General features: G+C 39.3%; 1 protein-coding gene across 1 annotated transcript in view; it reads right to left on the minus strand.

Moving 5' to 3' along the window:
* The window catches only part of LOC131430417 (probable serine/threonine-protein kinase DDB_G0282963), a 322,488-nt gene that overhangs the window by 86,990 nt on the left and 220,137 nt on the right, over positions 1 to 15,361 (minus strand). The window contains exons 4-7 of the mRNA XM_058595404.1: positions 14,699 to 14,962; positions 14,518 to 14,632; positions 14,307 to 14,414; positions 13,721 to 14,236 (exon numbers count right to left, since the gene is read on the minus strand). Of these exons, the coding sequence (XP_058451387.1) occupies positions 13,721 to 14,236; positions 14,307 to 14,414; positions 14,518 to 14,632; positions 14,699 to 14,962 (1,003 nt within the window). The remainder of the gene's footprint in view (positions 1 to 13,720; positions 14,237 to 14,306; positions 14,415 to 14,517; positions 14,633 to 14,698; positions 14,963 to 15,361) is intronic.

Here is a 15,361-nt window from a genome sequence, read left to right on the forward strand (position 1 = left end):
ATCAAATTTTGTGTTGCAAATGGATTTAAGTGTTCCGAAACGTTGAAAATGTTAGAAAAGGCCTTTGGTAAATCGTGTCTAGGCAAAGCACAGGCATACGAGTGGTATAAACGCTTCAAAGGTGGTCGTACAAGCTTGGATCATGATGAGATATCTGGCCGCCTAACAACATCTGTTACTGAAGAAAACATTGATTCGGCGAAGCAAATCGTGTTGCAAAATCGTTCTGTACCGATTAGAGAGATTGCTGTGTTGTTCGGCATCTCTTATGGATCAGCCGAACACATTTTTACTGATGTTTTGGGTTTGAAACGCGTCGTTTCTCGGCTGGTACCAAAAAAGCTGAATTTCATGCTTTAGTTGTGTCGCAGTTTTTGGCCAAAAACTCAACCAATATCATCAACCAAGCACCGTACTCTCCAGATATGGCCCCCTGTGACTTTTTCCTCTTCCCCAGACTCAAATTGCCATTGCGGGGAACGCGTTTTGAGACCATAGATACCATAAAAGAGAATTCGCTGCGTGAATTAAAGGCCATACCTTCGGCGGCCTATAAAACTTGTATGGAAAATTTGATCAAGCGTTGGCATGCATGTATTGCCGCAGGAGGAGAGTACTTTGAAGGCGATAATAAAGAAATTTATTAAAAATTGAAATTTTGCGTTTTTTAATAAAATTCCGGTTCTTTTTTGATCATAAGGTACAGTATTTTGATGTCGGTTATTTCGGATTTGCATATTTCAGTGCAAAAAAGGGTCAAAATGAAATTTTTTTTTTTTTTTTTTGTTTCAATTATAGAGGCTTTAACATCTTAGGTCATTCGCCTCTTCGGACCAGAAAATCTTTCTGACCCTATGTGCGGGGTTGGGAATCGAACCCAAGTGGGCTGCGTGAAAGGCATCGACTATCACATCACGCTATACCCGTCCCCCTCAAAATGAAATTAATTTCTGTCATTTAGAAAATTTTGGAACACTGTTCCGAACATTTTTCTCGAATGTGAACCAGTCAAATGCTGGCTATATTCGCACATTTCGAGCTGCGAAAATGGCCCAAAACTCATCAAATTATTCTAGATTTGAGCACTTAGTTATCTCTCTTTTTTGTTTTCTTTTTTAACCATCAAAAAGCGATGATAACTCAACACACTAAATTGTTCCGAATCCATTGTTTTGAGAAGAACAAAACTAGCGTCCAAAATCATTGAACGTAATGAAATTCTGACAGATATCTTTTGAAGGCTGGTATTCTTGAAAAATAATAAGTAAAATTGGTTGACAACGCCATCTATGTATCAATCCCGGCATTTATCGATCCACGTGTTATTAGAGGACAACACATTTTTCTGCTACACCGAAACCTCCATTTACGAACTAAACGGGGGTTCGTAAATGAAGGTAGTTCGTAAAAAAAGTTTACGTTATTTGGAATTTACTTCACAAAAAAAAAGTTTTGTGTAATGAATGTGAAAACCCCCAATCACATGGCCATTTTCGGAACGGATGTGATAAGTGGGTGCAAGAAAATGATGTTTGGGGTCGGTTCAAAATCCAAGATGGCGACTTCCGGTTCATCGATATTCCTTAAACATCCTTACAATGTGGGTATTTTCGGAACGGGATTGATGAGTAGTTGACGGAAAACGATGTTTGAAGTGGTTCGGAAATCTAAGATGGCGACTTCCGGTTTGTCGATATTCCTTAAAAACCCTTACAATGTCGGTATTTTCGGAAAAGGATTGATGAGTAGTTGACGGAAAACGATGTTTGAAGTGGTTAGTTAGGGTTTTAAATTTCGACATTCTAAAAATTAATATTGAATCGAAAAGGTTGCTTTATCAGGAAGAAGAGATTACCATACTGAAGAGGTGTATATTGTTTCATCCGGTTCGGAGAAAGTCGATCCTGCCAGTTTATCTGCTATTTATTTCTGGAATTGCTCATAAATGTTGAAAAATCAGGGTCATGTGGTTGTCTAACTGACGCTTACCACTTGAGCCAAAAAATATCCCTTTTTCTCAATGGCTTACAAAATGTTAAATCATATTCCGACGGGCCAGTTGACATGAGATTTTGACAAGTTTAAATAAAAACAAATGTGTCGTGATGAGAGTAACAGTTCTTTTTTCGACTGTATCACGTACACTAAAACAACTGAAATTGTAAGTTTAACACTGAAAATAAAAAAAATTGGAGAACACGGTCATTGATTTGAAACCAAAGTTTAATGTTTGTGGTTGTTTCCAAATATTAGATTGAGACTTCCAGTTGTTCAATAAAATATTGAAAGCATACAATATAACTATAACAATATAAAATTCAGACGTCTACTTGTTATGGTCATTTCGAAAATATAGTACAATATTCAAACAATAATGAGCATAAATAGCAGCAAACACCTTTGTCAGACGCATAACCTTTTTTAAACGATATATAATCATATCGTAATAATTGTCAAAGAATACCGATACAACTGAACGCACCATTTTGATTATTGTAGCGCTTTTAAACATAATTTCCCGGTATCATCAAACTCATCAAACTCGTTCCGAAAATACCCATATTGTAAGGGTTTTTAAGCAATATCGATAAACCGGAAGTCGCCATCTTGGATTTCCCAACCACTTCAAACATCGTTTTCCGTCATCTACTCATCAATCCCGTTCCGAAAATACCCATATTGTAGTAATTTCCATGGAACCGGAAATTGTTTTCATTGGATGCAAAAACCTCTTTTTACGAAGTTGGTTCGTAAAAAAAGTTTACGTTATTTGGGATTTGGTTCGTAAAAAGAGTTACGTAAAAAGAGGTAACGTAAAAAAAGTGTTCGTAAACGGCGGTTTGGGTGTATTGGGAATGGATCTAATAAAAAACTTTTTCGGCATATTTTTGAATTCTTCCACTAGCCATTTGGAGATTTTTTGGGTAGAGGCTCACACTAAAGAAATAATTTCCCTTATTTCATTCCCCGGTTTATGGACTTTAGGTAATCCTTTGATTTTTGGTAATGAAGGGTTAGAAATTTTCAGGTGGCTGAGATTGATATCGAAGTTAGGATTACTTTCTAGGAGAGTTTTATCTACTTTTTTAATAATTTCTGGAAGGGGGTCGGATCTTTGTTTCCTACAAGGGCCGTCATTAATTTTTTGGGTGATTAGATTATCATAATCATCTTTTTCTATAATAACAACTTTGTTTCCTTTGTCAGCTTTAACATAAAAAACTGGCTTTTCTCGCAATTGTTTAACTAGCTCTCTTGCCTTTGTAGTTTGCTGATTTCTTAATGGAGTATTTTTAATGACTTCAGCTACAATAGTCCTGGCGTCATTTATTTTCGAAAAAGGAAGGTTACAGCTATCTAGACCTATTCCAACGTCTATAATAACTTGTTCGAGATTAACTTTGGAAGAAATGACATAATTCAACCCAAGTTGAGAAGATTTGTTTGTTCGTGTGTGAAATTTTGTGATGAACGATTAACTAGGAAGTTTTCTGAAAAGTTTTGGAGGCTGGACCATACGGTTTTGGGAAAGTAAATTTTAAAATTGTTTGTGGAGTAGATTTCGTTTGCGTTCTGATTCACAGTGCTCAGCGAACTTTACTTTGGTTAGAAAAATTTCGAAACCTTGGGGGTATTGTTTTGCTAGTTTTAAATGGAGATTGTAACATTCCAAGGCTTTTACACTTTGGATGCTATATAACTTTTTTAAATTTTCTTTTAAAATTTCCCTCTGAATTTTACACATGATATTATTAGAGAAAGATTTCCTACCCCGTATTCTACAGCATGTTGGAATAATTCCAAAGCTCTTGCACTTTTTAAAAAATGCAATATCTTTCGATAATCCCGCAATTTTCTTTCCTAACTTTACAAACCTATTTAACTCACTAGGCTTGGTAGCCAGTTTTAACGGTTGGTACCCTTAAAAAATAATAAGTAAAATTTGTTGACACCGCCAGCTATGTATCAGTCCCGGCATTTATCGATCCACGTGTTATTAGAGGACAACACATTTTTCTGCTATTATCACACAAAGCTTCTTTGTTTACTTCCCTAATATGCTTCGTTTACCAATTGTAATGAGATCTAATACCAAATCGCACGCACGAATTCTTTGTTCGTTTCAACTGGCCCAGAGCGGAATTTTGTTTGCTTTCGCGAAACGACCGAACAGAGCGCTGATCAAAGGATAGGACAGCGCTAGGACGCTGTTCGGACGATTTTCTACCCGCGAGTAGGTGAATAGCAAAACATCCGTGTTAACAAATCAATTGCACTTTCGAACGAAACACAAAGACTGCTGAACAACAATAAAAAGTGCAGAATAATTCACCTAGAAGTAGAATCATTCTCAGTAAAAGAAAAACATCTAAAAAGAAAATCATTCGCAACCATCGAAACCAATTCCGACTAACCACAAATTTGACCCGGATGCCGGAGGTCGAATTCTGATCGATTGCACACATTGTCCGAGTACGACCCAACTGAATGGCAAATTTATAACTAAAATCGCAACCGCTGATTCGATGCACACGCTTCGGGGTGAACTCCGGTGAAGCTTCTTTTAACGGGAGAATGGCCATCATCATCATCAGCATCGTCGTCGCCACCGTCGGTAGCCGCTAGAAGAAAGCCTCCCCCCCATCGACAGCAGCTTCGCCATCGTTTTTCCTCCGTACGTATAGAGACGTTGCTGCTGCGTTTCTTTTTTATTTTTTCTACGCCCATACCCAGCACATTTTCCCGCATGTGTCAGTCAGTATCGAATGGATGCAATCTTCATACATATAGGAATATTGCAAGTGCAGAAACGCAATCATCCAGTTTGGTTTGGTTTTGGATTGCCTACTGGAATGCAAGAATGCGGGTGTGTGCAGGGGGAATAAATGACAGGCAGATCGTGGAACAGGTAGCTCCTGGGCAAATCTAGCCACATCGGTGCTGGTAAGCGGCTAACCTGTTCTGGAATTGTTTTGATCCGAGGCAAGATTTTTCCTGCGACGGGCTTTGTTTGTGCTTTTGAAGGCTTCCTAACTGGAGCCTCGCTTTTTGTGGAAGATTATTTTCCGCTGATATGAAAAGTAATGATGCCAATTTGGTCAGCCAAACACAATCGAAACGAGGTCCGACAAAACACATGCGCAGCATAACAGATTCACTTAATTTCTATGGATTTTTCAAACAATTCTTCTCCCCCCCGGATCAGCATCATTAAATAGAGGATACGATGGTAGCCTGCGCCAGCAATCACGCGATAAATGTTTAGCGGCTATGACTCGAAGATTAGCCGAGAAGATCCGAGAACTTCACCTCACTTTTTGCTCTTTTATCTTCCTTGCGGCTACTGCGCAAACCGCAAATGTTTCACAGACCATGCCCCCCCACCCCATCCGCACTGAAATGGATTACCGTGTGGATGATCCTAGCAACGCAAAAACGGCAAATAAGCGGCAGCCACCACCACCACCGCGGGATGATGAAATTAGCTAAACATCGGGATCGGGTAGCGTTCTGGTGTCCGGTCCCGGATGCCATCGGACGTGACCTTTTCCGCAGGCCGCAGTTGCAGTTAACTATCCGATCGGTTCAATAATCGGTTTTATCCAATGTTTGATGGCGGTGGGTCTAGGTTAGGCTAGGATAGGCTATTACTACCAACTACTCTACTGATCAATCACTTCCCTCACCTTCCCTAGCCCCGGACGAACATGAATGGGCGGATTGATGGTTTGCAGCTCCCGGCTTGACTCCCCACGAATCGATCGGTGATCATGATGATTATGCCCAACGCAACCATTTTCCGTAATGGTCGCGTACGACGATCAACGGAGGAGCGTCCGCCGGTCGATCTAACCGATGATCATGATGAAATAGTGTTGGGTTGTTTTTTTTACCTGCCTGATATGATATGGGTTTTCATTCAGAAATGATAGGATATCATTCATAAAGATTCATGAACGAATGCGCCGGGGAAGTGGATAAAGATGGATAATTAGTTCTATCGAGGATTAACATGTTCCCCTACGGTTTCTACGGCTGGCCAAACAAGCGAATGGCGATCGTTCGGTTTACTGCCGCTTCGATTGAATTTGGTCAGTGTATTTCGTTTATGCGAATGACTGAAAGTGAAAGCATCGAAAATGGGTTAAAACCTGCAAATCATCGGGAAGTTTTGCAATACAAACATTCAGACGGTCGAGAAAAAAATACTCCATTATAGCCGCGACGGTTCTCATCGAAGTTTTCGTAGTAATATTTTAAGATTGATGTTTCCAGCTCGGAGTGAAATTATCAACATTGTGTAGATTTTGAAGAAGCCCGTTACTTCCAATGTGAAGGTTTTCAGAGAATTGCCAAAGTAAGTGTTTCAGAACCTAAACCGCTCATTTCGCTAGGGTAGATTTTAAAAGGATTTTGAATAACAATTTTCTTCACATAATCATCGAAAACTTGGAGCTACGACCAATTAAACAATTATTTCAATCGCATCATATCCTATTCGAACTAAGAAGATCACAAACATCAGTTTTTCAGTTATTGTTCTGAGAAGCGTCACAATTCAAGGTTATCTGGAAAGTTAAAAAAAATGATTTTAGCGCTGATGAGATTGACAATGATTTAAAGGAATAGCTAGGTTTTGCCTTTTCACAAGTAATACTTATGAAAAAACCTGTTTTTATCCACCTAATGGTATAATGATGCCTTTCTTATTTTCATTTTATCTTGTATATTACAGCAAAAATTCCCCGAAATACTACAATCTAAAAAGTTCCGGAAATAGTTTTGAAGATTTTTGTGGCATCGATACATTGCATTTGAATTTAAGTTAGTGAAAATCGATTCAATCATACGTGAGAAAACGAAGTGAGCTCCATTTTATCATATTTGATTATTATTGCCGGTACTTCCGGAACCGAAAGCTGAATATCGGCATAGTGACATTCGGTTCATTCAACCATACACTAACATGAACTACAAATTTATTTACGGTTCTCTAAGGACTGTCCTGCAAAGTATGGACGCAACCAAAAACCGCTTCCATTTCGAAATGGTTCAGAATCTGTCAATTTTTATGGCTGCGTCCTGTTGTTTATACTCTTCTCTAACCACTTGTGCAGTTGTTTATTCGTTTTCAATAGTTTGTTTCGAAATGCGTGGACTTTCAGCAGAACAACGTCGAAAAATTGTGCACAAATGGTGCACAGAACGCAGACTGTCACTGAAGAAGATAGCAAAAATGGAAGGAATAAGTAAAAAAGCCGTGCGAAATGCAATCAGGAAATTCGGTGAGGATAACACCTTTGAGGATAAACCTAAAACGGGTCGAAAAAATGGTCCTGCTAACCCTCAGTTGGATAAACGTATACTGAAGGCGTTCGAGCAAAAGAAGGAGGTTTCTGTTCGGGATATGGCCAAAAAAGTGGGCACTTCGAAGTCAAATGTTCTTTGTGCTAAGGAACGTTTGAATCTTCGAACCTATAAGAAGCAGAAACAACCAAAACTTAGTCCGAAACAAAAAGCATCGATCAGGCCGAGGGTTCGAAAGCTGTACAATACGATTCTTGCTGGAAATTTGAACTGCATAATCATGGACGACGAAACCTACGTGAAACTCGATTACAAATCCTTGCCGGGACCACAATATTATACGGTGCGAGAAGGGCAAGTGTTAAACCAGTCCGAGACATCGATTGAAGTCGAAAAATTTGGTAAGAAAGCTATGGTCTGGTAAGCAATTTGTAGCTGCGGTAAGATTTCGAAACCCTTCATCACCACTGCTTCAATGAACAGCGAAATATACATCAAGGAATGTTTACAAAAACGACTTCCACCCATGATTGGAAGCCACAAGGATCCTGTTGTCTTCTGGCCAGATCTTGCTTCTTGCCACTACTCGAAATCAACGGTAGAATAGTATACTACCAAAAATATCACTTTCGTCCCAAAAGACATGAATCCACCAAATTTCCTACAACCAATTGAGGAATTTTGGGCATTAACGAAGGCACATCTTAGGAAACATGTCTCGGCAGCCGAAACCATTCAACAGTTCGAAAAAGATTGGGAAAAAGTGTTAAAAATCGTCGTTAAGAAGTCTGTACAGAATTTATTGGGAAACGTTCGCAAGAAGGTGCGCCAGCTAGTCTACAATGGCTAAGTAGCAAATGTTGAGAATAATATTCTGTTGTTGTAGTCTAATATTATCAGTATATCGAATAAAATTTGAATATCTAACACTTGTAAATTATTTTCAGCGAAATCAAAGTGCGTCCATACTTTCTGGAACAGTCTTTATGACGATTTGAATGTTGGAAAAAAATGTACCGGTAGTCGGACTTGGATAAAATTCAGCAAATCATTTATGGGACTACCAATGGTTTATTTGGTTACAGAGTCTCAAGCCGAAAGCCATTTCGCCGAAAGAAATTTTGCTGAAAGCTATTTAGATGAGAGCCATTTTGCTGAAAGCTATTTCGTCGAAAGTCATTTCGCCGAAGTCCATTTCACCGAGAGTCATTTTGATGAAAGCCGTTTCACCGAAAGCCATTTCGCCGGAGGCCATGTCGCCGAAAGCCATTTCGCCGAAAGCCATTTCACCGAAAGTCATTGTGCTGAAAGCCATTTCGTCGAAGACCATTTTACTGAAAACCATTTTGCTCAAAGTCATTTTGCCGAGAGCCATTTTGCCGAAAGCCGTTTCGCCAAAAACCATTCTAAAGAATAGATCATTTCTTCGAATGGCCGAAAAGGTCACTTCGCCAAAATGTACTATCGTTTTAATAACGTATTAAAATTGATTTAAAAGAAAAATTGAAAGATGTTAGGATTCACATCCGTTTTATTTTCTTTAAATCAAACTCTGACTGCTGTGGGTCCCTAGCTAGCTAGACTTTAAATCAAACTTGTGACACATTTTCAACTATTTTTTTTAGTAAAACTTTTTATCCAGACCTATTTGCGTACAAGCTTTACGTGGCCGATCGTGCAATGTTTCTCTTGTAAAAAATATTTGTACCTTTTTGCCTTTCTCATGTAGAAAGGTTATGCAATCACTGTGAAAACCGACTTTTGAATCGAGGCCCGGAGGGCCGAGTGTCATATACCACTCGACTCAGTTCGTCGAGTACGCGCAATGTCTGTGTGTGTATATGTGTGTATATGTATGTGTGCATGTGCGTATGTGTGTATGTAACGTTTTTTTTTGCACTAACTTTTCTCGGAGAAGGCTGAACCGATTTTCACAAACTTAGATTCGAATGAATGGTCTTGAGATCCCATATAAAATTCCTGAATATTATTTGGATCCGACTTCCGGTTCGGGAGTTAAGGAGTAAAATGTGCAAAAAAAGAAAATATGTGTTTTAACTTTTCTCATAGATGGCGCGACCGATTTTCACAAATTTAGGTTCAAATGAAAGGTCCTGTGGTCCCATGCGTAATTGCTGAATTTCATGCGAATCCGACTTCCGGATCCGGCAATATAGGGTAAAGTGTGTTAAAAATTGTATACCATCACTTAAAATGGGGAAAAACCTTATAAAAATTTCTAAATCGACCTCGAATCTTTTCCAATTGATAGTTTTTATCAGTAGACGGTCGAACAAAACGATTTCGGTTATTCTTTTAAGAATCGAAGAAAATTATTTTGAACAATACCACAGTATTTTATACGATAGTATGATTGATATGAGAAAGGCATCATTACACCACTAGGTGGATTAAAACAAGTTTTTTATTATAAAAACGTGCTTAATCCACCTAGCAGTGAAATGATACCTTTTTTTATCATCCGCATGTGTTTTTGCATGAGATTATTTTAATGATATTCAAGCGGTAATTTAAAGTTCTATTCACTCATTACCCTGTAATGTCGAAACTGCAAATCGCATCGAATTTGAATCTAAACGTGTAATAATCGATTGAACCTTGCATGAGATGTCGAAATAAATTCCATTTTAGAGCTTATTCACGGTTATTCACGGTACAACCAGAACCAGTATTTAAGAATCAGCATAACCGAAAACGATTCGTATGGCCATAAATTAGTGTGACGTATAATTGCAATAGTTTTGAGTCCAACTTTGAAGCTGTTTTGGATTGTCATCTTCTATATCGGTATGAATTTTGAAAACTCATCACCCTGTAATTTCAGAATTGGATAAAATTCTTCAATTTTGTATGGGACCATAAATCCTTTAATTTGAATTTTTGTAGTTGAAATTTGATTTGGACTTTTTAGGGAAAACGATTCGATACTGGAACCGGAATTCTAAAATCGATGTAACCGAAGTCAGTTAAATCCACCTCAAGAGCTGAATAGTTTACATTTGATTCAAACTGTTTGAAAATCAGTGTAGACGTCTTTGAGAAATCTTAGTGTGAATTAAATTGTTGGGACCTACCGAATCGAAAACTGCATACCGCTAAAACTGAGATAAGTTTTATTGGTTATCGACTATCCAAATCTACAAACCCGATAAACCTGATAAATTTGTGCGAAATGGACATTTTTATACTAATCACCTTGTATCTCCTAAACCGGAAGTTGCATCTGACTAAAAAGCGAGATATTTTATAGGATTTTAAGACCTTACATTTTAATCTTTTATGGTTCCTAGATTTCATTTGAATCTTAGTTCGGTTCAGCCATCTACGAGAAAAATGAGTTAAATTATTTGTCACACACGCATTTGCTGATCTCGACGAACTGAGTCGAATGGTATATGGGTGTTATGTTCTTCCAGCTTTTATTGCTGTAAGTAGTTCAAATTAATATAATTATGGAAATGCTTTTAAATCGAAAATGCTGCCATCATCTGATTTACATATGTCATATTCGAACGATTATGTTGCCAAAAACGAATCGTGCTAAAATCGGTCCGAGTCAAAATTTCTTGAAAAAGTATGCGGTACACAATCTTTTTGGTACTTATTAACAATTGTATGTAACAGTATAAAAAATCGTGTTTTCCGTTGCTCCCAAGCATTTCTTTGTCAGACAGCGCTCAAAACTTCTACTGCTGGAATAAGGGTAAAAATCGTTTACACAAAAATTTCGATATGGACGGATTTTAACAATCTATGGCTTGTTGAATAGGTATTATCGTGCGGAATCTAAGCCTGAAAACATATTCTGTTTTCAAGGTCAAGTGTGGCAGATACTGTCAAAAAACTGGCTGGACCGATTTTGATCAAACTAGTCGCAAATGAAAGGTCTCCCCGTCACCCAAAACGCTATTGAATTGTTTTGAGATCGGATGTTTACTTTTTGAGTTATACGAAGTTTTATGTCAAATGTTATGTTTTCTTTGACATTATCTGTCACAATTGACCTTGAAAACAGAATATATTTTCAGACTTAGATTCCGCACGGTAATACCTATTCAACAAGCCATAGATTGTTTAAATCCGTCCATATCGAAATTTTTGTGTAAACGATTTTTACCCTTATTCCAGCAGTAGAAGTTTTGAGCGCTGTCTGACAAAGAAATGCTTGGGAGCAACGGAAAACACGATTTTTTATACTGTGACATACAATTGTTTCTAAGTTACAAAAAGACTGTGTTCAGCATCCTTTTTCATGACAATTTGCCTTGGACCGATTTTAGCACGGTTCGTTTTTGGCAACATAATCGTTCGAATATGGCATATGTAAACCAGATGATATCAGCATTTTCGAGTTGAAAGCAATTCCATAATTATATTGATTTAAACTACTTACAGCAATAAAAGCTGAAAGAGCATTACTTCCATATACCATACGACTCAGCTCGTCGAGATCAGCAAATGCGTGTGTGACAAATTATTTCACTCAATTTTCTCGGAGATGGCTAAACCGTTTTCTACAAACTCAGATTCATATGAAAAGTAGTATACTCCCAAACAAGGTTCCTGAATTACGTTTGGATCCGACTTCTGATTGCGGAACCACAGGATCATATGTGAAACGAAATTAAAATATTGCTATTCATTTTTCTCGTAGATGGCTGAACCGATCTAAGATTCAAATGAAATCTAAGAGTCATCTATGATTCAAATGAGAGGGCTTAAAATCCTATAAAATTTAGTCAGATCCGATTTCTGGCTTATGAGATACAGGGTGATTAGTATAAAAATGTCCATTTCACAAAAATAATCAGGTTGATCGGGTTTCCTGATATGGATAGTCGATTACGAAATAAATTTATTTCAGATTTAGCGGGATTCAGTTTTCGATTCGGAATGTACCCCCAAATTTTAATTCACACTATAATTTCTTAAAGATGTCTACACACTGCTCAGGTGAATTTAACTGATTTCGGCTCCACCGATTTTAGAATTTCGGTTCCAGTATCGAATCGTTTCTCAAAGCTCAATCATTTTCTCAAAGAGGCCAAATCGAACTTCAAAAACAAAAATTCAAATTAAAGGACTTAAGGTTCCATCCAAAATTGGTGAATTTTATCCGATTCTGGAATTACAGATGATGAGTTTTTAAAATGCATACCGATATAGAAGATGTAAATTGTTTGGCGTATTAATTTATGGCCATTCGAATCATTTGGGTTATGCTAGTTCCTGAATACGGGCCCTGGAAGTACCATAAATAATGACGAAAAACTCTAAAGTGGAACCTACTTCGACATCTCATGGAATGTTCAATCGATTGTCACATGTTAAGATTGAAATTCGATACGATTTGCAGTTTCGGCATTACAGGGTATTGAGTGATTAAAATCTCAATTTGCCGTTTAAAACGACGATAATTAAAATAATGTCATGAGAACTAAAACACCTAAGAATATCCGTGTAAAAAACACATGCAGATTGATAAAAAAAAGTATCATCTCACTGCTAGGTGGATTATTCACGTTTTTTGATCAGAATTTTTTTTTAAACAAATATGAACATAAAAAAATTATATTGTTTTGTTACTACTGTACAAATCACTTTGACTCTGGCTACTATCTCTCATTGGAAATCCTTCACGTTACGCATCGCGTCATATGTCAAGCCCATTCTGCTTCACTTTTTGAGTCAGCTCTCTTCTGAGAAGCTATCATGAGAATGATTTTGAGTTTATGGAACATCACTACAGTGATACTGAACGGGATGAGATTTTGTTCATACCTTCTTCGAATGATCACAATAATCATTGATTTTGCGGATAGTAATAATTGATCGATAAAATCGGGTATGATTTTCTTCAGCGGCAATATTTGGTAATTTTATACTTTCTTAATACTGCACGTAATTTGTTTCCGCAGTTTTGGCCCACTTGAAAGTATTTTGAAGCTCAACTCAATTTCCAATCTACTATATCTTCATTCCACACAAAATGACGAGTAAATGATACTCATTATCTAGTTCAACCCTAGTAGAAAACCTACCCAGCTACCATTGTTGACTTATCCAATCGGAATGCTCCTAGCACCTCCGCCGCTAGGCATAACGAGCAAATGGTGATATCAATCCGCCCTACACTCATTCCTGTCTCTCATCCGTAGCTACGTAGTACGTATATAGCCTATGGGCCAATCGTGAAGCTTTACAGCCTCCGACAAAAAAAAAAGAAAACAGGCGTAAAATCGTGGTCGTAAAATCTTCAACCAATTCACCCAAGCGAAGTTATTTCATCAAATTGGTTTGGCGTTTTATGGCTTCATCACCCCGATCCGTGGCGGCGTGGTGATCATTGCCGGCTGACGAGGTGCGATATTAAGCGAAAAAAGTGACTCACCTGAACGTACTCGGCGCAGATGTCGATGCTGCCGACAAAGTCGCACACGTTGTCCACCGTCCAGGAGCTGAGTTCTTCGATGCGGGCGTGACACTTCCGGGGCGCTGCCAACCCAATCGGCGAATCCGACGGTTGACTGTTGGTGGAGCTCGGTGCAGGCGATCCGTCCTGGTTCCGGCTCGGTGTCGGGGACAATTTTATCCGTTTCGCCGAGGCGGACGGTGCCGAGCTAAGGTCCAGCGGGAATGTGGATACACCGTCCGTCGGTCGGGTCGGTGATTTGAGAGGTGAGATCGCGGGAACCGGTGCCGCCGGTGGTTGAGTCGGATAGCTGGCCGCCAAATGGTTCGGTAGCAGCCCGGGCAGGTACCGTGAGGGGAAGGGTGATTGAAACTGATTCGCCATCGAGGACCGTGGTGGTGGTGACGAGTTTCGAGATCCGGCCGAAAGTTTCTTCAGTCCACCGTCTTCCGGCTTGAGGAGATTATGGATGCCGGATTCTTTGGCGGCACGAGCCTACAGGGATTGAATGTGATTTGGTTTGGTGGCGTTAGATTAGAACGGAGGAATGAATGGATTCACTTACCAGTGCAACCAGAGCCTGAGTGCTGCTCATGTCAATCAGCGGTGGAAAGACCGCCGACTGGAATGGTAGACCCGGAAACAACGAAGACATAATACTTGGATTAGGTACCTGTGGGTGTTGCAAAAAAGAAAAACAAGAGGATCCAATTAGTGTCGGTGCTGTGGAACTTCGAAACTGCCATCGTAAATTCCTCCGGCTAATTGAAACTCACTTGAGCGGAGGTAATTGGACTGCTTTTCTTACTGCCTAGGGAGTTCTCGATGAACGATTTTGGCTGATTCATTCGCATTTTTGGCTCTAGAAATGGATTCTTCACACTCGATTGGCTGCAATTATGAGAAGCTGGATCAATGCTTTGGATCAACTTTTGGTGATGTTCGAGGGACACTTACTCGCCGGCACCGATGCTCGAATTGTTGTTATTGTTGTTGTTGCTGTTGTTGTTGTTGTTGTTGTTGTTATTGTACTTGGCCGCCAGACTGCGCATGAAGTCGGAATAGTTGCGGGCCTGAAACTCTGGTCGGCCACCACCCATGGCCGAGTTGGGGGACGGAAGCAACCCGCTGGTTGGAATACTGCTCGGGAATGCCACATCGGTGACATGCATTATCTGCGGTGGGGTCCCGGAAAACGATGACGGTGTCACACTTCGTGATCTGTAAATTGAACAACCAGTATGATGTTAGTACGGATCGTACACACAGAGAGAGAGAGAGAGAGAGAGAGAGAGAGGTGAAGGGGTGGAGAGGTCGGACAGACAAAAACAAATTGAATTAAGAAAATTAATTAACCTTGTCTCTTGCTGTGCCATGAGGGTAGACCTTCTCTACCGGAATGACAGACCAAACAGAACAAATAAAGCGTTGAAAGTGTGGTTCAATAACCGAAAAAGGTTCCGACTGTCGACCGGTGCCGGACAGGTGCGACAGGGAGCAGAACCGTTTGGTGTGAAATTATCAAAAAAGTGCCGTCGAGTGTCCGCCTTTCGGCTAGACGGCTAGATTCGATCTACTTTAGATGAAGCGGGAAGGCCAACGGACTAGGATCGGATCGTA

Source organism: Malaya genurostris, chromosome 2 (genome assembly GCF_030247185.1).
Source record: "Malaya genurostris strain Urasoe2022 chromosome 2, Malgen_1.1, whole genome shotgun sequence".
Classification (NCBI taxonomy): Eukaryota; Metazoa; Arthropoda; class Insecta; order Diptera; family Culicidae; genus Malaya; species Malaya genurostris.